Source organism: Camellia sinensis, chromosome 14 (assembly GCF_055761805.1).
Source record: "Camellia sinensis isolate YWXY chromosome 14, ASM5576180v1, whole genome shotgun sequence".
NCBI lineage: Eukaryota > Viridiplantae > Streptophyta > Magnoliopsida > Ericales > Theaceae > Camellia > Camellia sinensis.
Genome location: NC_138974.1, coordinates 51,732,797 through 51,749,249, shown reverse-complemented (window position 1 = coordinate 51,749,249; position 16,453 = coordinate 51,732,797). Strand labels below are relative to the sequence as shown.

The window sequence follows — 16,453 nt, the reverse complement described above, 5'->3', positions numbered from 1 at the left end:
GCCATTATCAAAAGGATGACTTTTGGAGCCTACGGTTCATTTGGTTACCAAGTTGCAGTTACTGGAACAAAGCAGGGAGGGTGAGGACTTAAGGATTTGTTCAAACTCAACTAGTGACTAGGGGAGGGATGCGATTTGAAAATTTTGGAGGATTTTTTTTCTCGTCTGCAAGGTTCCTTCTTCTGGGAACTTGGTATGGTTCCATGCGGCTAAGCATTCAACCCCAAAAAAAAAATGCCTAATAAGAGACGTGATTTGGTAAAAATGATACTCCCTCCGTCCCAAAATATTGGTCCCTTTTGGGGAATCCAACTTTTTTTGATAGTACACTTATTGGATTTGAAAAAAGTTGATTTTTCAAAATTACCCTTTTGATAGTACATTTTTTGGGAATATCAATGTCATAATTGTACTTTTTAAATTGTTTATTAATTTAAAAGAAGGGCAAAATAGGAAATTTACATTATTTTTGTACTTGATTTATAAAGAGGGACTAATATTTTGGGACAATGAAAAATGAAATAAGGGACTAATATTTTGGGACGGAGGGAGTAATAAGAGAATGTACGACCATCTTGTCTGAGAAAAGTAGGAGTTAAAATTTAAAATAGTACAAGGTCCTCTTAGCTACTCAAATGCTGAACATTTCAACTCTAGCATGTACAGAAAATGTTAGCACCTTTCAAAGGAAATGGGAGTACAAAAAAATCTATCAGCTATGACAAATACTATCTTTTACTTCTTTTTTTCTTCAAAAGAGAAGCAGCTTGTAGAAACATCTGATCGACCTCATCGAGGTCTGGTAACTCTTCATCTTTCCCCACCGATTTGCCCTTTACCGGGTCTGCAGACATTTGACTCAGGTGCTCCTCAAAATCTTCCATTTCATCAGTTTGTACCAGGAACTTTTCAAACTCATCCAAGTAAAGAGGTCGTTCTGTCTTCTTCTCATTCTCAGTGTCAGAATCTGTTTCAAAAATATCTGACAGGTCTTCAGAATCTGAACCCATGCCTGATTCGGATGCAGGGTCATACTTGGGGCATTCTTCATTTTTAGCCATTAGCAATTTCAACTTATCAGAATCCCCCAACTGCAGTTTAGAAATGTTTCCAGAGTCAACGCTGTCAATGCCAGTTGAGAGGGTTTCTTCCACAATATTAGTTTTATTTTCAGCTTTTGCATGAAGCAGCTCAAGGTCCTGTTCAAGTCTTGGAATATATTTCCTAACAGATCGTAGGCCATCCCGGTACTTGGATTTATCCAAAGCCTGTATAAGAGGGAAACAAAATGAGAACAAAGAGCGAAGTTCAATTAAGGCCAAGTTTGGCAACTCAAAATAAGTACACACTTTTTATCTTTTTATCTTTTTTCCATCACATCATCTCTCTACTTTTCTGCACATCTTTTCGTAAAAAGACAAAAAGTGCACTTATTTAGGTCATCCCAAATAACCCCTTAGAACTGAATAAGATCTACAGTGACGTTGCATTTCTGTTTGAAGATGCCAAATCTAACAATTCTCCACATGGTTAGTATACGACTAAGAATGAAATGAAAATAAAGGGGTTTGGGGGACTGCAAAAAACTGGAATGATCACACTCAACTGTAGTTACCCATAATTATTTAAAAAGGTCAATTTCATTATTTTGACTGCCAAGTGAACTGAATTCAACACAACAAAGCCATGTGTCACAGCCAATTTGATCAGGAACACATTGTCTAGTGTTCAAACGCAATTTTTGTTGAGAATCATCACAGATTCGATGAGAGACAAAATTAATTTTAATTTTTGTGTGTTCTATACCCGCTCAAAAGCTTTTATACTTCAGCAACTGGAAATAACTTCAGTTGATATGCTACATATTCATAGAAATCTGTATATGCCGGTCAGGGAAGGAGCCTTGTCCTTCCATACTATTCTGTTTTGGAGGCAAGGAGGCTAGAAAAAATTGCAGTGGAAATTTCGGAAGGGGTGGTGTTGGGCAAGAGTTCAAATACCATCTTGTGGACTTGGATATGGTCTGTACCCAGGTGAGGAAAGGAGGTATGCGTGCTTAGGAGAATGGGAATGGGAATTTTAATAAAGCTCTTCCAGACAAGTGGTTTTGGAGATTTATGTGAGTGGACAGAATTTGGGAAGGGTGGTGATGGTCAGACATGGCTGTTCTGGGAGTGATTTGGACTCGTTCAGAATTGACTGTGTAACATAGTAGGAGGGCTTTGAAGGGTATCTGTCAAATTAGGGATGGATTTCTTAGTAGTAGGAGGACCCTTTTTTATTTTATTTTTTTGAATGTATAGACCTCACTTTTTCTAGTGGTCATGGGCATCATACCCTTTTGATGCTTCTATTTAATACAACTTGTTTTACTCGTAAAAATAAAAAAGAAAAAGGAACAGAGAAAAACCTTCTTTCTAGAGAGAGTGCTCCTAGGCGACATTATCTCTGTTGGTGGCTGAGAGTAGTTCTTCCCTCTGTACATAATTATAGTGTTCTCTTCCTGAATGTCAAGCACAATCCCTCCACTCAATCTTGCTAGCTCTGCAGCAATCTCCTTGACCTCCTCTGGTGAAAATGTCTTCACCACCACCTTCAGAGTTTGGTGTTTCTTCCAATGCAAGTGCATGTTTAAGATTACACCCTGGTATATTCCTCTTCTCCCAACCGGCACATAATTCTTGCTCTTGATTCCCAACTTCAAGAAGTAGAAGTGTTCTTCTGGAGTCAATATCTCTGGATCATGGGTTGTTTCTGATGACTCTTTTGGTTCAATCTTCTTGAGAGCTTCAACGTACCTTTCCTCTTTCTTTCGAGCCTGGAATAAAAAGATTCCAGGATCCACCATAAGACGCATGTATAGGTATAGTGCTGGACTGTCAAAAACAGTTTGAGGTGTAATTAAAAAGAAAACAGTTTGATTTCTTTTGGACCATGAATCAACCCTAATACGAAGTCTAAGAATTGTGGCATAAAGAATCATCGTAAATAATTTTCTCACATCTATAACAACCAAAAATGAATGAAGCAGACCTGCTCAATTTTGTCTCATCTATTCTACCATATCCAAGTTTGCAGACTGGATAGAGATGTTTCAGGGCCATAACCAATGGAATTCTACCATTTCCATTTCCCGTTTTGAAGAGATTATTTGTGAGCACAGCACATGATTTGGGACATTTCATCAAGTAAAATGTTGGAAGGATAGCTAAAGTTGCATCATTTAATATATATATATATATATATATATATTTTAACAAGATATTCTTCTGACATAATTATGCTTCAGTTATTAGTTTGGTGTTAAAGTTATGTTGAATTTTCTGAATTTAAAAATAAAAGCTGCATATAAAATAGCTCATGCAACATAAAATATCAACATGAGAATGCAAGACTTCTGAATAAATATATATATATATATATAAATATTCAATTGTGTTATAATACAAAGAATACATCTGATTATATAGTAATCCTAACCCTAAGACTAAAAAAGAAAAGAAAACACTGCCATATATATACACAATATACACTACCATATATATAAACCTAACCTAATATTCTCACATCCCGCTCAAACTCAAGGTGTTTTAGCAGAAAACATTGATAGTTTGCCAAGAAAAAACTGAAACCGAGTAATGGTGTGAGTCTTGGTAAAGAAGTCAGCAAGTTGCAAGGCCGAAGAGACAAAAGGAACCGAGATAAAGCCAGACTGTAGATGCTGACGGATAAAGTGACAATCAATCTCAATGTGCTTTGTCTGCTCATGGAAGACAGTGTTATGGGCAATCTGAATAGCACTACAGTTATCACAATAGAGGGAGGTCAGAGAAGGCTGAGGGACGCCCAAATCAGAGAGAAGATAACGAAGCCAAAAAACTTCAGTAGTAGCATGAGTCATAGCACAATACTTAGTTTCGGCAGTAGAACGGGCAACAACAATTTGTTTCTTACTTTTCTAAGAAATCAAGGAATCGCTAAAAAACATACAGAAACCAAAAGTGAACTTATGATCAGTAACATCACCAGCCCAATCAGCATTAACATAGGCTACTAAAGCCAAGAAAGAAGTAGAGGACAACAACAATCCTTGGAAGATAGTACCGCGAAGATAGCGAAGAATTTGAACCAAAGCAGCTCAATATGTAGAATAAGGAGTAAAAACGAATTGACTAACCACATGAACAGCATAGGCAATATTAGGACGAGTAACTGTCAGATAGGCTAAGCAACTCACAAGCTCTTGATATAAAGTAGGATCAGGCAGAGTAACACCATCAGTAGTATTAAGTTTCACATTAAACTCAATGGGGATATCAACAATCTTACTGTCAGTAAGACCAACACGGTGAATAACTTCATTAGCATACTTGGCCTGAGACGGAAAGTAGCCTTTGAGAGAAGAAGCCACCTCGATACCAAGAAAGTACCGTAATGGGCCCAAATCCTTCATTTCGAAAGTGCGGAAGAGATGCTGCTTGATCTCAGAGATAACAAAAGAATTAGAGCCAGTAATAATCATATCATTCACATACAGTAACAAGGCAACAAAACCAACAGAGGTGTGGAGGAGAAACAAAGCAAAGTCCTGAGCAGAAAGATGAAATCCAAACTCAGTAACAGCACTTTGAAAGCTATCATACCAAGCACAAGGAGATTGCTTCAGACCATACAGAGCACGCCGAAGACGACAAACCTATCTAGTAGAATGGTGAAGGCCAAAGGGAGGATGCATGCAAACCTCCTCAATGAGATGGCCATTAAGAAAAACATTCTTAACATCCATCTGATAAAGAGGCCAATGACGAATAATAGCAACAGAAATCAAAGAACGAACAGTAATCATCTTGGCAACAGGGGCAAAAGTCTCCTCATAATCAATACTATACTCCTAGAAGAAACATTTGGCAACCAAGCGAGCTTTGTAACGCTCAAGAGAACTATCAAAGTAAGTCTTGACTTTATAGACCCATTTGCAACCAACCAAATTTTTGCCAGCAGGCAACGAAACTAACTCCCAAGTATTAGTCTTCTGCAAAGTAGACAGCTCATCCTCCATAGCTCGAACCCAATTAGGATCCTGACAAGCCTCCTTATAAGACTGGGGTTCTAAAAAAGAGTGAATAACAAACAAAAAAGTACAGCATGAAAAAGAAAAACATGTTTTAGCAAAATCAAGTTTGACTACCTGTTTATGAATGCGAAGATGATACTTACGGTTAGCAAGATCAGAATCGTCAGAAGCAGGGAGATCAGCAGTAGAGGCAGAGACAACTGGAGGAGGAAGAGCCTGGCAACAAGAATAAACTAACAACGGAAGAGGAAAAGGAGCAGGTGGGGGAAAACGAGGAGGAGAAGAGGGAACAGACTCATGGGGGTCAAGAGAGAGAGACTCATCAAGTGGGGTGGGACGAGAAGAAGAAGGAACAAGCTCATTAGGAACAACAGAGATGTACTCATCAAGAGGGACCTCAGAAAGAAATGTATCAATATGAACCAAATCCTCTTTGAAAACTGGTGCTATGAGAGGAGGAAGTTGAAAGTAAGGTAGACGTTCAAGAAAGGCAACATGGAGAGAGACATATAGGCGACAGGAAACAGAGTCATAACAATGATAACCTTTCTAAGTGAAACTGTAACCCAAAAAGACACACAAGATAGACCGAGCACTCAGTTTGGTCCTATCTTTACGAGGTAAAAGGATAAAACAAGCAAACCCAAACACACGAAAAAGGAAGTAATTGGAAAGTTGAGATAATAGAGTCCCATAAAGAGACCGACCAGAGAGAAGGGGAGCAGGCATACGATTGAGAAGAAAAATAGCAATAAAAACTACCTCACCCCAAACGGAGCCGGAACAGAGGCAGAAAGAAGGAGAGACCTAACTGTCTCAAGAAGATGACGATATTTACATTTAGCGCGACCATTTTGGGCAGGTGTATCAATACAGGAAGTCTGGTGAATGGTACCTAAATTGGCTAAATACTCACAGAACTCAGTTTTAAAATATTCTCCACCCAAGTCAGACTGTAATAATTTAATAGTACATCTAAACTGTGTAGTGACCATAGACTGAAAAGTAAGGTATATCTAGTAGAAGTCAGACTTATGAGTCATAAGATAAATCTAAGTGTAACGAATGCAGTCATCAACAATTGACACACAGCATGCAGAACCCCCTTTAGTGAGAATAGGAGAAAGACCCTAGACATCAGTATGAACTAAATAAAACAGTGTATCAAATATAGAAGTACTTTAACGGAAAGGTAAAGTTGTCATTTTGGCAAGTTTACACTCCTGACACTCGTTAAGTTGACTAGGAGAAACTTTATCCAATATACCTAATTGAGCTAAAAAACGTAAGCGATTAACTAACAAATGCCCTAATCTAGAATGCCATAAATAGAAAGGACTTGACAGAGAATCTAACTGAAAAGAGAAAAATGCAGTCGGAGAGGTAGTCATATGCAGATGCAAGCTCTCCACCACATAGAGGTCTTCAATTCTACGGACAGTCCCAATTTGCCGCTTAGACATCCGATCCTACACAGAATAGATAGAAGAAGAAAAGATAACATCAAAATCAGAGACATCAAACTAACTGATAGATAATAAACTGACAGATAACTGAAGAACATATAAGACAAATGGAATACAGATAGCAGACGGTATGACAGACCCAACAGATATAACAGACATACCAGACCTATTAGCAGCATTGACAATAATAGGAAAGGGAGAAGGAGTACAATTTTGAAGTAAGAAAAGATGAGGAATCATATGATGAGAGGCACTAGAGTTAAAAATCCGGACAGACGAAGAGATACCTGAAGAAGACCCAAGCAAACCTGAATGAAGAGAGGAAACAACTGAGGTAGACGGGGAAAGCTGGAAGGTAGACAATATATGCTGAAATTGAGCAATCAGAGCACTCCAGGAAGCCAAGTCAGGATTAAGAACCGGAGTGAATGCAGTATAAACGGTGGGAGCCCGAAAATTACTCAAAGGAAAAGGACAAAACTAGGTCTGAGACTGCTGAGAAGATGAGGCAAACAGAAATCCCTTCTTAGGGCAGTGATACTTACGGTGACCCCTCTGATGGCAAAAGGCACACTTATCTGAAGCCAATGACCTATTTTTGGGCCTAGCAATCTTATCATCCGGCCGGCATTGTAATAAACCAACAAAAAAAGAAAATTGATAGGGGCAGATTATAATAAATAGAAAACTTTTGGGGTTTTAGTGTAATAAATCTAAAATAGGGTGTCAAGTGTAATACGCAGGTAGAGTTTGAGAACAGTATTAAGAATCACCAAATCAAATCGAGAACTAGAGAGAGACTAAAGGAGGTCGAAGCTGAGAGAGAAACAGGGGTCAGGAAGAATTCTCACGATCGCGATCAAAATCGAAAGAGAAGACCAACAATCGTCGACAAAAGATAAGGAGTTTTGAAGCTTTGATACGGACAAATGAGCCTTCAATTGAAACTAAGTGAGCCACGAATCAGATGAATCAGACCCAGACGAACCAAACAATCGATGAAGCAAGGAGCTTTGACTGACAACCAGGTTTGAGAGAAAGAGAGAGATCGCGAACTAGATTGAGCCAAGGAGAAAACTCACGACTGACAATCGATGAAGCAAAGAGCTTCAAACAGGGGTGAGGAAGAATTCTCACGATCGCGATCAAAATCGAAAAAGAAGACCAACAATCGTCGACAAAAGATAAGGAGTTTCGAAGCTTCGATACGGACAAATGAGCCTTCAATCGAAACCAAGTGAGCCACGAATCAGATGAATCAGACCCAGACGAACCAAACGATCGATGAAGCAAGGAGCTTTGACTGACAACCAGGTTTGAGAGAAAGAGAGAGATCGCGAACTAGATTGAGCCAAGGAGAAGACTCACGATTGACAATCGATGAAGTAAAGAGCTTCAATCAACAACCAGGTCTAAGAGAAAGAGAGAGATCGACGGCACTAGGATTTCTCAACTTGCTCTGATACCATGTAAGACTTCTGAATAAATCTATATATTCAATTGTGTTACAATACCATATGTATAAATCTAACCTAATATCCTCACAGAGAACCCATAAAAAGACAGCCTACAATGTTACATTGTAGACCAACCAAGCACAAGGTGTGGCCATAGAGTTCCTGATAACTCACTAGGCATGAGATATTACAGAGGAATACATAATCTTATTATAAAGCACAGGAAGTTGGTTAAGAAATAATCAATGGTTATATGGCTTCTACCACAGAGATGCCATACCAGACTTATCATCCAAGAAACAAGGTAATTAGCCTATTAACCAATCTGCACATGAGCAACTAAATTAAGGAATTTGCGAGGTATGGTCAAATTTAACCTAATGATTGTCTAAAGTACGCAAAAACAATGAGAATACTCTAAAAAAATTCAAAATTAGTTTAAACCTGAATGAACACCATATACAGGCCAGTGACTGAGACAACTTTGATGGGCTCCAAACTTGTGTGACACCATGCAGCAAAATGGTAAGCAGCACCCAAGTAAGTAAATAAACAGCCCAAAGGGAAACACAGATGATTTCCAAGGTAGGACAATAAAAAGAACTATTTGAATCGAAGATTCCTACAGTAATGAAACATGCATCACAACATGGTGGTAAACTGCCTTTGCTGTGTAGCGTGTACCCACTAGACAAATGTATATAAGCATAAAAAGGACTAACTTACCTTCCTCATTTTGTACAGAATTTTCTCTTCTGCTGTCATTCTTTCATACTCTTTCTTTTTCTTAAACCTGAATAACTTTAACCACCTGACAACTGCTCTTTTTCCCTTCAGTTTCTTCCTCTTCTTTTTAACCTCACCAGCACCGTTAGCAACTGTGCTGCTTCCAGAGTGCTCTGGCTGCTCCACAACTTTGTCAACCATGTTCAGAAACCGACCTGAATGAATCCATAGAGTACCCCAAAGGGGCGACGACCTTATTTCAAAAAGTGGCACAGAAGCTGGTCCCCAATTGGAAACCTTGCATACAACATCAGAGAAGCTACTGCACAATGAGATTATTTTAACATAGCTTTAAAAGAATTGCAGACATCATATTTAAGCTGCTTTAGATTCACAGCATATAAGTAGAATAAAACTTTTGAAACTCAATCAGACCTCGGACAAGAGTAATCAAAGAGAGAACTAGTAACTTTGGCAAAACATACATTTCCTTCAATCACAAACATAAAACTCAATGCAAACCTAAAAATTCTTCGTTCACACCCAACCCCATTTTTGTTATGTGTACTAAAAACAAATGCATTGGCTAGATAAGATTTTAGTTCGAATTAAGCAAAATTTTCATAAATCATTATTAGGAATAAATGAATCTGCAAATCAACACTGCACCAGTACCTCCTAGACTAAAAGTATCAATTCCAGTTTTCAGATCATCAAATGTCAGTCTCAAATGCGATCAGTGTCAGCCCAAAGGCACCTTAAACCAAGATGTTCCTTCAGATAGGGGGATCATAGGGCAAATTGAATGCGATTCATCAAAAATAACCCCACACTCCTCGGCAATACTAGTATAAAATGTTCCAAAAGGGCAACAAAAATTCAGAAAGAGTTCAAGAAATCTAAGAATTGGGTTTTGGAGACAGCTGCAGGATTAACAAGTCTTGGAGACAATCAAGAAAGTACATTGAATGCCATAACCATATCCCAAAAATGGTGAGACAACAACACACAGAGAGAGACAGAGAGAGAGAATACCTGGGTTTGTGAAGAATGAATTTGTTTAGTGTGGGAGTGAAGAAGAGATATCTGAGCTGTTGCGATTTACAGACAGCCCTCGTCGCCATTTGCTTCTACCTCCACTGAGGAGTGTTATCTGAGCAACGCTGGACAGAGAGAGAGTTTCTTTGTTATGGGCTTCTCATTAGTCGGTTTTATGAGGCCCATATATATGGGGTTTTAAATTCACAAACATAGGCCCCCAAAAGTTTTTCTATTATTATTAAAATATTTTTAGTAACTAATTCAATATTTTTAAATTTTAAAATGATATAATTTTTAATTTAGATCTTAATTTTAATAAAATTAATATTTTTAGAATTTTATCATTAAGATTTATCAAATAAGATTTAGGTTGGTTATGAAATTCTTAAATATATATATATATATATATTATCGGCGAAATTGACGTAAACAGTAATATTTTACTATTAGTTCTGAGCAGAACATCAACAAAAAAAAAATAGAGTATGACCCTCCCTACATGTGAATTTACACTACTTTTAGAAATTAAAACCCATACATGCTCGTAAAATACTCAATAGCAGCTTCAAAAACTCTCTTTGTGCTAATTGAAAATGACACATAAGTGACACATTGTAGAATATCAATTCATATAATCAATTTATACAATAAATTTTGCATCTCTTTCTCTCTAACCACTATTAATGTTTGTAAGAAATCTAGAAATGATAATAAATTTAGAGCGATGAGGGATTCTATTGAGGGCTCCGGCGGATCGTGCTGCCACAAACGATAGACGGTGGATGGCTCCGGTCATATGTCTTTCGTACTAGCTCTTCCTGTGTTCTTCTTTCTCGCATCAATTGTCGTCTTCTCCTTCTTCTCTCTTTGTCTATGTTTTTTAAAGAGAAAAAAAAAAGAGATTGATGAAGAAGTTTCGACTTCTCATATATATATATATATATATATGATAGGATAAAATTATCCAAAGAAATATGAAACATATTTATTTTTCCTTGATGAAAAACACATTTTTTGCATAGGAGATTTAGGAAGTAAAATATTTTGAGTTATCCTTTACACACTAACATATTAGGTTTAGGAGATTTTCACTAAAATTTCCATATAATGTATTCAAGTTATTATGATCTAAATGAGAAATTTTTGTTCTCCTTTGACCTTTACAATTGGGCCCTTTACAATTGGGCCCTTTATACAAAGAAGTATACTATGGGCCTTTCGAACAAAAACATGTTTTTCAAGCATTTATGATTGAAAACCTTTGACAATGAAATATTTTTATTTTTTTTGATCTTTAAACAATATAAGATTTTTCCTCTTTCTAAAATTTTAAAATAAGTATATTTTTCTTAGGTTTTAAACAAAGATTGAAAGATAAGGCCTCCTTTTACTCAAAATTAAAACCAATTCTATCAATATTTATAGTCAAACTTAAAAATTTTAACAAGTTCAATTCAACAAATCTAAAGTATAATCTCACATGTAATAAATCATGAATGCGTGGCGGTGAATCTTTATCCACCCTAAGGGTAGCCATATTAAAAACATGTCACACAAATAATTTTGAAAGGTCAAGCAGGATTAAAACTCATACAATCCAAATTACAAAAATTAGAATATTAAAAACTAGCAATATGAAAGTTATTGTAGAGTACACATTAGAATTCAAATCACAAAGACTATATGAAACAAAAACATCAAAAGCCACTATATAAAGGTTGTGATAATATGAAAATCCACAATTATGCATGGGGTGGTTGTACTCATTACAAACATACATGATACATGATACAAGAAGTCTCCAACAAAAGATTCCCTTTCCTCCTCATCTCCCCCTCTATATTCCAAAAGTTCATATTACATTGTACATCTTTTGTTTTTGTTTTTCTTGTTTTCTATCATATCAGCTTGAACTCAATGCAGCAAAACCACCACCCTTCATCATCTGTCTGAACTCCTTGTAATTGACCATCCCATCCCCATCCACATCCACCTTCTTTATCATCATCTTGCAATCTTCTAGGGTTCTCCCTTGTTTCAACCCTAGCGATTGCAACACCGACCTCAACTCATCCACAGTGATGAACCCATCACCGTTTTGATCGAACACGTTGAATGATTCTCTCATATCCTCCTCCTCGTCTCTCTCCTCAATTATCGTCTGGTACAATGCCCCAAATTCGTCAATATCAACGTACCCGTCTCCATTCACATCAATCTTCTCAATCATCTGAACAAGTTCTTTATCTCCAATGAATATGCCCAAGTTCTCTAACGAGTCGCTAAGCTCCTTCTTGGTTATCTTTCCATCCCCATTTTGATCAAACATTTGAAAAACCCGACGTAGCTCACCTGGGTCCATATCTCATTAAGCTATATATATAAACAAACTTAAAACCAAACCAAAATCAAAACCAACAACAACAAAACCAAACAAAAAAGAATGAGGAATGATGTGGTCGTGTTTGGGATATAATGTGAGGGAACAAAGAAAATGGACCTGGAGTTTACATGGTAGAAAAGAATTATAATAGACTAGAAAAGAGAGGTTATGGTGATGGAAAAAGGATTTGGCAAAATGGGGCTGAGAAATGGAAGAATGTGTGGTGGTGGGTGGGTTTATAGAGTTGTTGAGTGAAAAGTGGAGAAAATAATGGGAAATTAGAGGACACCCATTAATTTCGTTGAATGGTGATTGACTGATTCCAATTAGTGAGTGACATGATTTTATTTTATTTTTCTCCTTCTTGTTATTGTTGTTGCAGTCTAAGTTTTGAAAGTTTTGTCTTAATACGCGTTTGTGACGCGGATGTACCTCTGTTTATCCTATCTTGAGTGTGCAATTCGTTCTGCTCAAAAAAAAAAAAGAGAGTATGCAATTCGTTGGAATTGGAAGTTAGAAGTTTAATTGGAGAAATTATTCAATATTTTTGGAGTACTACGCATTTGTATTTCTTAATTAATCATTATTTAATATGTTTTATTATGTTTTTTAATCATTTAACATAATATCTCACATACCCACATTTTCTATCAATCTTAATATTATGAAAAATTACGTGTTCATATTCCGAAATTACTGAATAATTACCAAGTTGAGTGGTTGTTGGTTTAGGATTTTAGTAATTTTTTATTTATTTTTTATAACGTGTAAAAAAAATAAAAATAAATAGTTCATGTTTTTATAGTATCTTTTTGAATTTTTAATTAAAATATTAGTTTTCCAAACAAGGCATTAGGTCTCTTTCCGGGTCAATTAAAAAGGTCAAGTTATTGACTTATTAACTTATTTGAGTCACATCACATTTTTTTTTTTCTACATATCTTCTCATAATTGGTAATTATATTTACGCTATTCTGCTCAGTACCCATCATCTCTCAAATTTTTTATTATTACAATTGTGTCCCTAAGTTAAATTATTTTTTTAGACAAAATCCTAAACTCTAATAGATATACCAACAGCAACCACCATTGCAACCCCCGCACCTCCAACTTCCGATTGGCACCAGTACCAATGCTGACCTTCCACAACCCCTATTTCGCGGCTCCACCTCTTTCTTTTTCTTTTTATTTTTCTTTTTCACCGATGGTTGAAACCCTAGATCTGCCTCTCTATTTCATGGCCGATCTCCCTCTTTCGCGATGACGAATCTCTCTCTCTCTCTCTCTCTCTCTCTCTCTCTCTGCGAGTTGGGGGTTGCAATGGATGATGGTTGTGGTAGTGGTGCATCAAAATAGGGGGAGAGGGGAGGTGTGAGGGTATAACAATGGAGTAGGGAGTTGTACAGGAGTTGGGGGTAGAAGATGGGAAGGGAGATGATGTCAAAAAAAGAAAGGCGGCGACAAAAAAGGGTTCGGAAGGATGACGCCAATGGTTGTAGCTTAGTGGTGATGGCGGTGGTGAAGAGATGTTAGGGTTAAAGTCGGGGTTGATGAAGATGAGGATATTTTGAGAATATTTAAAATTTGATGATGATATGCATTGAGCCAAAAAAAAAAAAAAAGAGTAAAAATTGTGTGTAATGTGCACTGAGTAAATGGTGTACATTGAGATAGCTTGTAGTGTGCAAATATAATTACCCTTTCATAATAAACAAAAAATCAGTTTATAAATCATACCTAAAACAACCTTAAGTCTTTTCACCTCAACTTGTCAACAATTTTCTTAATGCCCAGAGAAAAAGACTTAAAAAAATTTAAAATATGAGATATTAGTAAGTGACCCGGGCGATGCACGGAAATTTATTTTTAAAATGGAAAATTAATTTTGAGTCTTAATACTTTATGTGTAGAAAATTTTAACAATTGAAAGCTAAATACAAACAGATTTGCTAATGACATATGAAAATTGTTGTCACTGTGTGATCCTATATAAAATAGGTTAATAAGAACAATTTCTTTCAAAGTTTAGAAAATATATATATATATATATATTCTCAATTTGAAATTAAATCCTCATTTGTGTTAATCGAATTTATCAAAAATCATGAATTTTACTTGTATCAAAATATTTTTTTTTTTGAAAAAAAAAATAAAAACTCCACGCTATCATTTCGATGAATAAATTTTACTTAATAATACTCTGCACTATTTATCATTTGACATTTGTTAATCTATCTTGTAAAAACTTAATAATAATAAAAAAAAGTATTAGGTTTTATTATTTTAATCAATCAATATCAATTTGGACGTTACATGTGTATGTAAATCACTTTTACAAATATAATGTCTGATATAAAATCACAATGGAGTTAACTTTAATTAATGTAATGACATTTCATACTATAATATGTGTTACGAAAGAATAATAATTTTAATTTTAATTTACAATAAATTTTTAATTTAAATTATTTATTTTAGTAATCTTAGCCTTATCGTTCTATAAAAATGTTACCTGAATACTTATATATAATAAATTTAGTTAAATTATTTGTTTATTTTGATACTTTTATGTGCATTTTAAATATAATATGTTTGTATTTGATTATGTGCATTTTATTTTATTTTTGCCTATTTTATTGATGTTTTAATATTAATTTATATTTAATTTTTTATTTAACATGAAATTATTTATTACAAAATATTTATATTTAATTTAAATTTTATATATCTATATACAATATGTATGAATAATTCAAAAAGAATACTAATTAAAGAAAAAAATCAATAATATATATAATTAATCTATGTATTTTCCCACTACAAGAAATTGCACTTTTAGCGACTAAATTTTTGGTCGCAAAAAGTAAGATTTTAGTCGCTGAAAAGCTTTCCCGACTAAATATTTTTGGTCATTGGATTTGTCACGGGAAGATTGTCGGAGAAGGTATTGGCTACTAAAAAAAATTTAATCGCCAAAAGTCCTATAAATGGTGACTAATTTTTAGTCGCTAAAAGTAAATGTATTGGTGACAAAAATATTCTTTAGTCGCTGATCAGGCTAAATTGGCGACTAATCTGTTCGTCGCCAAAAGCTTTCAAATTTAATTTAACATCGCATTTTTAGTTACTAAAATTTTTGTCGCCAAAACTTGAGGTATCTAGGGCGACCAAAGTTTTAATCGCAAATTTTTTTGGGGGTTCATCTAAGTTTTTTTAGCTACTAAATGTTTAGTCGCCAAAAGTCCAATTTGTTGTTTAGCTACTAAATAGTGTAGTCGCCTAATTAAAGTCTAATTTTTTTTATTTAGCTACTAAAATTAATCCAATCACAACATATTTATATTTAATCTTTTAAATAAATTTTGTATATGTCTATTTCTACATATTTTTATTTTCCAAATAAATATAAAAGTTAAATTAAATAATGTTAAAATTATTAAAATAAATAATTTAAATTAAAAAAATAATGATAATTAAATTAAAATATCAACTATATAAAAAAATCTGTTGACAAATTAAATATCTCTTTTAGATAAAATATATTACAATAATTCAAAATACACGAAGAATTTGATTCAAGCACATTATATCTAAAGTATATAATCAATACTCTACATATTTAATTTATGTAGAGTTTGAAAGTCAAATACAAACATATTTGTTAATGGCTGATGAAAATTTTTGTTACTGTGTGTATAATCCTACATAAAAGGCTCGTAAAAGTAATTTCTTTCAAAGTTAAAAAAAAAAATGTGTATTCTCAACTTTAAATCAAATTTTCATTTGTGTTAATCAAATTTATTAAAAATCATTAATTTCACTTGACCTGTGCAATGCACAGGAATTTATTATGATATGTGTCACAAAAAAATAATATTAATTTAATTTAAGATAAAATTTTGTAATTAAAATTGATAAGAGAGAAAAATTTTGAAGATAAACACTACTTACATATATGTATATATAATTAATTAAATATAAATTAATATTAAGAAATCAATAACATAGACAAAAAATAAAAACGTAATAGAAAATTAATTTAATCTGTGCAATGCACATAATTAAACACATTATGTTTTATTTATTTATTTGTATATCAAGATAATTTTTTTTTAAAGTATTTCTCAAATAGAATCTATATAAAATTAGTTATTATAATTGAAATTGAGTTTAGGTAAATGTGGATTTTTTTTTAAAAAAAAGTAAGTCTTTAAAATGTGCCACCTAAATAAAAGAAAAATATTACTTTTAATAATATATGTTTTTTTTATTATCAAACACGAACAATAAAAGTTTGTTAATCTTT

The 16,453-nt window shown here is 34.3% G+C and overlaps 1 protein-coding gene and 1 pseudogene across 7 annotated transcripts; both read right to left on the bottom strand.

Moving 5' to 3' along the window:
- Window positions 1-575: 575 nt before the first annotated feature.
- LOH1 (RNA-binding CRS1 / YhbY (CRM) domain protein) lies at window positions 576-9,930 on the bottom strand. Of its 6 annotated transcripts, none has more exons than XM_028264824.2 (5): window positions 9,759-9,921; window positions 8,724-8,938; window positions 6,431-6,543; window positions 2,411-2,876; window positions 576-1,268 (listed from the first exon to the last, which is right to left on the bottom strand). In XM_028264824.2, the coding sequence occupies exons 2-5, from the start codon at window positions 8,922-8,924 to the stop codon at window positions 729-731; spliced, it is 1,320 nt and encodes a 439-aa protein (XP_028120625.2). In that variant the 5' UTR covers window positions 8,925-8,938; window positions 9,759-9,921; the 3' UTR covers window positions 576-728. The 6 variants fall into 6 exon arrangements, with proteins under 6 accessions (XP_028120625.2, XP_028120620.2, XP_028120622.2 ...); XM_028264819.2 differs by having other exon boundaries at window positions 8,724-9,045; window positions 9,759-9,918; XM_028264821.2 differs by having other exon boundaries at window positions 8,724-9,042; window positions 9,759-9,918.
- A 1,518-nt stretch (window positions 9,931-11,448) lies between these two features.
- LOC114309070 (calmodulin-like protein 3 pseudogene) lies at window positions 11,449-12,482 on the bottom strand (annotated as a pseudogene). The gene has a single exon (XR_014350653.1). The product of XR_014350653.1 is annotated as a calmodulin-like protein 3 pseudogene (transcript).
- Between the last annotated feature and the right edge of the window lie 3,971 nt (window positions 12,483-16,453).